Source organism: Musa acuminata, unplaced genomic scaffold (assembly GCF_036884655.1).
Source record: "Musa acuminata AAA Group cultivar baxijiao unplaced genomic scaffold, Cavendish_Baxijiao_AAA HiC_scaffold_987, whole genome shotgun sequence".
NCBI lineage: Eukaryota > Viridiplantae > Streptophyta > Magnoliopsida > Zingiberales > Musaceae > Musa > Musa acuminata.
Genome location: NW_027021205.1, coordinates 1 through 5,000, shown reverse-complemented (window position 1 = coordinate 5,000; position 5,000 = coordinate 1). Strand labels below are relative to the sequence as shown.

Sequence of the window (5,000 nt, the reverse complement as noted above, 5' to 3'; positions counted from 1 at the left end):
TGAATGCTGGGCCATTCGTTGAAGATAAGAGTACATCGAACCCATATGAAGTCTTACCATGAGCGGATTGTATCCATTGGGCAAATATAGGTTCAATCAAGATTTGTTTTTCCGGAGTACCAAAAGCGAGCATAACATCGTTATGAACATAAAGGCCCAAGGTATGGAACCCAAGAAACAGGCTGGCCCAACTTAAATGAGATATGATAGCTTCTTTGTGGTCTAACATTCTTGCCAATACATTATCCTCATTCTGTTCTGGATTGTAATCTCTAATGAAGAATATAGCTCCATGAGCAAAGGCTCCTGTCATGATAAACCCTGCGATGTATTGGTGATGAGTATATAACGCAGCTTGAGTAGTAAAGTCTTGTGCTATGAATGCATAAGCAGGTAAAGAGTACATGTGTTGAGCTACTAAGGAAGTAATAACCCCTAAAGAGGCTAGAGCAAGACCTAATTGAAAATGAAGCGAATTATTGATTGTGTCATAAAGACCCTTATGCCCACGCCCTAATCGACCCCCTGGAGGAATATGTGTTTCTAAAAGATCTTTGATACTGTGCCCAATCCCGAAGTTAGTTCTATACATATGACCAGCGATCAGGAAAATAAATGCAATAGCTAAATGATGATGAGCAATATCGGTCAGCCATAAACTTTGCGTTTGTGGATGAAATCCACCGAGAAGGGTTAGAATGGCAGTTCCTGTTCCTTGGGAAGTACCAAATAAATGGCTACTCGAATCAGGGTTTTGGGCATAAAGATTCCACTGACCCGTAAAAAGTGGTCCCAACCCTTGAGGATAGGGTAATACATCTAAAAAATTATTCCATCTGACGTACTGTCCCCTGGATCCTGGAATAGCGACATGAACTAAATGTCCTGTCCAAGCCAAAGAACTCACTCCGAAAAGTCCTGACAAATGATGATTTAGACGAGATTCGGCATTTTTGAACCACGAAACGCTTGGTTTCCATTTTGGTTGTAAGTGTAACCAACCCGCTATTAAGGATATAGCAGAAAGAAATAATAGAAAAAGAGCTCCAGTATAAAGATCTTCATTAGTGCGTAATCCGATTGTATACCACCACTGATAAACGCCGGAATAAGCGATATTCACTGGACCGGTAGCACCTCCTCGAGTAAAGGCTTCTACAGCTGGTTGACCAAAATGAGGATCCCAAATTGCATGAGCAATAGGTCTTACATGTAAAGGGTCTTGTATCCATGACTCAAAATTTCCTTGCCAAGCTACATGAAAGAGATTTCCGGACGTCCACAGAAAGATTATTGCTAATTGCCCAAAGTGAGAAGCAAAAATGTTCTGATAAAGACGTTCCTCAGTAATATCATCATGACTCTCGAAGTCATGTGCGGTAGCAATACCAAACCAAATACGACGAGTAGTGGGGTCCTGAGCTAAGCCTTGGCTAAACCTCGGAAATCTTAATGCCATAATGCCTTTCAAATCCTCCTAGCCATTATCCTACTGCAATAATTCTTGCTAAGAAGAATGCCCATGTTGTGGCAATTCCACCCAGAAGGTAATGGGTTACTCCTACAGCACGTCCTTGTACAATGCTCAAGGCTCTAGGCTGAGTAGCAGGAGCAACTTTTAATTTGTTATGAGCCCAAACGATGGATTCAATGAGTTCTTGCCAATAACCACGGCCACTGAATAGAAACATTAAACTGAAAGCCCAGACAAAATGAGCACCTAAGAAAAAGAGACCATATGCAGATAATGAAGAACCATAAGACTGAATTACCTGAGATGCCTGTGCCCATAAGAAATCTCGAAGCCACCCATTAATAGTAATGGAACTCTGCGCAAAGTTTCCTCCTGTAATATGAGTTACTACCCCTTGATCACTTATAGTACCCCAAACATCCGACTGCATTTTCCAACTGAAATGGAAAATAACTACGGAAATCGCATTGTACATCCAGAATAGACCTAAGAAGACATGATCCCAGGCAGATACTTGACATGTCCCCCCTCTTCCAGGTCCATCACAAGGAAAACGAAAACCAAGATTTGCTTTATCAGGTATCAAACGGGAACTGCGAGCAAATAGAACACCTTTCAGTAGTATCAATACAGTCACGTGGATCGTAAATGCATGAATATGATGGACTAAGAAGTCTGCGGTTCCTAATGGAATAGGTAACAAAGCTACTTTGCCGCCTACTGCTACCAACTCACCACCTCCCCAAGTTAAGCTGGTACTTGCTGTTGCACCAGGAGCTGTTATGCCGGGTGCTAAAGCATGGGTGTTTTGTACCCATTGAGCAAAGATGGGTTGTAATTGTATAGCGGTATCTGAAAACATATCTTGTGGACGCCCTAAAGCGCTCATGGTATCATTATGAATATACAAGCCAAAACTGTGAAAACCCAGAAATATACATGCCCAGTTAAGATGTGATATGATTGCATCGCGGTGTCTAAGGACACGATCTAATAGATCGTTGTATCGAGTAGTTGGATCGTAATCTCTTACCATAAAAATTGCTGCATGTGCAGCAGCACCAACTATGAGAAACCCACCGATCCACATGTGATGTGTGAACAACGAAAGTTGTGTACCATAGTCAATAGCTAGGTATGGATAGGGAGGCATGGAATACATATGGTGAGCTACAATAATGGTTAAAGAGCCTAACATAGCCAGGTTAAGAGATAATTGAGCATGCCACGACGTTGTTAGGATTTCATAGAGTCCTTTATGGCCCTGGCCTGTAAATGGACCTTTATGAGCCTCTAAAATGTCTTTAATGCTATGACCAATGCCCCAGTTGGTTCTATACATATGACCAGCGATCAGGAAAAGAATTGCAATAGCTAAATGATGGTGTGCAATATCGGTCAGCCATAGACCACCTGTTATTGGGTCCAATCCTCCGCGAAAAGTAAGAAATTCCGCGTATTTTGACCAATTCAAGGTGAAAAAGGGGGTTGCTCCCTCGGCAAAACTGGGATAAAGTTGAGCCAAAAGGTCCCGATTCAAGATAAATTCATGAGGAAGCGGTATCTCTTTAGGATCAACTCCAGCGTCGAGAAATTGGTTAATCGGTAAAGATACATGGATTTGGTGTCCCGCCCAAGAAAGAGACCCAAGTCCTAGTAACCCCGCTAAGTGGTGATTTAACATAGATTCTACATCTTGGAACCAAGCCAATTTGGGGGCGGCTTTGTGATAATGGAACCAACCAGCAAAAAGCATTAACGATGCAAAGACCAATGCGCCAATGGCGGTACAATAGAGTTGTAATTCACTAGTTATTCCAGATGCTCGCCAAATCTGAAAAAACCCGGAGGTTATTTGTATTCCTCGGAAACCTCCACCCACATCACCATTCAATATTTCTTGACCTACTATTGGCCAAACTACCTGGGCACTGGGTGCAATGTGAGTAGGATCACTTAGCCATGCTTCATAATTGGAAAAACGAGCGCCATGGAAGTACATGCCACTCAGCCAAAGAAAGATAATGGAGAGTTGACCAAAATGAGCACTAAATACTTTTCGAGAGATCTCCTCCAAATCACTGGTATGACTATCGAAATCGTGAGCATCAGCATGTAGGTTCCAGATCCAAGTGGTAGTATCAGGGCCCTTAGCTATTGTTCTTGAGAAATGGCCGGGTCTGGCCCATTCCTCGAAAGACGTTTTTATGGGATCCCTATCTACAACAATTTTCACTTCTGGTTCCGGCGAACGAATAATCATTAAGTCCTCCTCTTTCCGGACAACACATACAAAGAGACCCGCCAACAGTTTTTAGTGAACCTCTGAAAGATAGCTATTTTATTTATGTTATGATTAGTACCTTTCTTTCCTATCTCCCATCCATCTATTTTATTTAGTTATTCACTAGAGCAATTATGATATTGAAGTCAATCCGAGGCAAGTGTTCGGATCTATTATGACATAACGATTAGGTGCCCAACGGACCCCTTTTCTCTTGGAAAGTCCTTTCCCAGCATGACGAAAAAACTATTTTTTTGTGCAAACTAGTGTACTTATATCTGAATGTATAAATACCTATATGAATCTACTTCCAATACCTATATGAATCTACTTCCATGGAATATCTTATTACTTTACTCTAAATTAAATCACAAGACCATTCATTAGAATTAATAAGATCCATTCCTATATCTTATCTGTATTTAGTCATTCGAAGGTACCTTTTATTAGCTTTATTAGTTTTATTCTATACTGTATTCGGATCATTTATCCCTACGAGATACCATACAATGATTTTAGAAGGAAGGGATATAATAAAATTCTTGATTGGATCTTTTCATGGGAACGATCTATTTTATTTGATTGATGGATCCAACAACTAATTTTAATGAATTAAAAAAGAGAGTGGTTTTATTCGAAACGCCTCGTGATCTTCAACCAATTATGTGCTTCAATATAATTACCTGGACTAAGCGCTATAGCTTGTTTCCAATACTCAGCAGCTTGATCGAACCAAGCCTCCGCAATTTCAGAATCACCCTGTAGAATGGCCTGTTCTCCCCGGTCGGAATAGGTGGTTCCTTCCCTTAGAACCGTACTTGAGAGTTTCCTACCTCATACGGCTCGGCAATCGATTCTTTTTACTTGCGCCCCATCTTAATCTACCCTATGCTAACTGAATTAGATTTGTCATAAATGTATCCCCTTTTTCCCATTTTTGTTGGGTTAGCCAGAAGAAGTTAATTACATAAGTTTAAAAACTCTAATTTTTTGATCAATAACAAGTTTTGTCCTTTTCTCCCACCTTCAGAAGAATGAAGCATAGATCGCCCCTATATCCTATAGATAGTGTTTATATAGTGTTAGAATTTTCTGAAAGGTAACTATCTCGGTTTCATATATGAAATTTATATAGATATAGAATCTTTGAAAAAGACTTTCCTCCATAAGATAAGAAAAAAGAACTTACTATCTTTGGGATCTGATGCTACACCGCTGCTCAATACTTTAGTGGATCGACTC

General features: G+C 40.4%; 2 protein-coding genes across 2 annotated transcripts in view; both read right to left on the bottom strand.

Annotated features, from left to right (window-relative positions):
* LOC135665345 (photosystem I P700 chlorophyll a apoprotein A2) overlaps nt 1–1,459 on the bottom strand; it is a 2,454-nt gene extending 995 nt beyond the window's left edge. The window contains exon 1 of the mRNA XM_065177186.1: nt 1–1,459. This exon is cut by the window's left edge and continues 995 nt beyond it. Within this exon, the coding sequence (XP_065033258.1) occupies nt 1–1,459 (1,459 nt within the window).
* On the bottom strand, nt 1,300–3,973 carry LOC135665344 (photosystem I P700 chlorophyll a apoprotein A1). The gene has a single exon (XM_065177185.1). It carries the CDS (start codon nt 3,735–3,737, stop codon nt 1,485–1,487), a length of 2,253 nt encoding a protein of 750 aa, XP_065033257.1. The 5' UTR covers nt 3,738–3,973; the 3' UTR covers nt 1,300–1,484.
* Between the last annotated feature and the right edge of the window lie 1,027 nt (nt 3,974–5,000).

What these genes read in the sequence shown, in the direction of transcription:
- LOC135665344 (XM_065177185.1), bottom strand. Translation starts at nt 3,737, where the DNA reads ATGATTATTCGTTCGCCGGAACCAGAAGTGAAAATTGTTGTAGATAGG.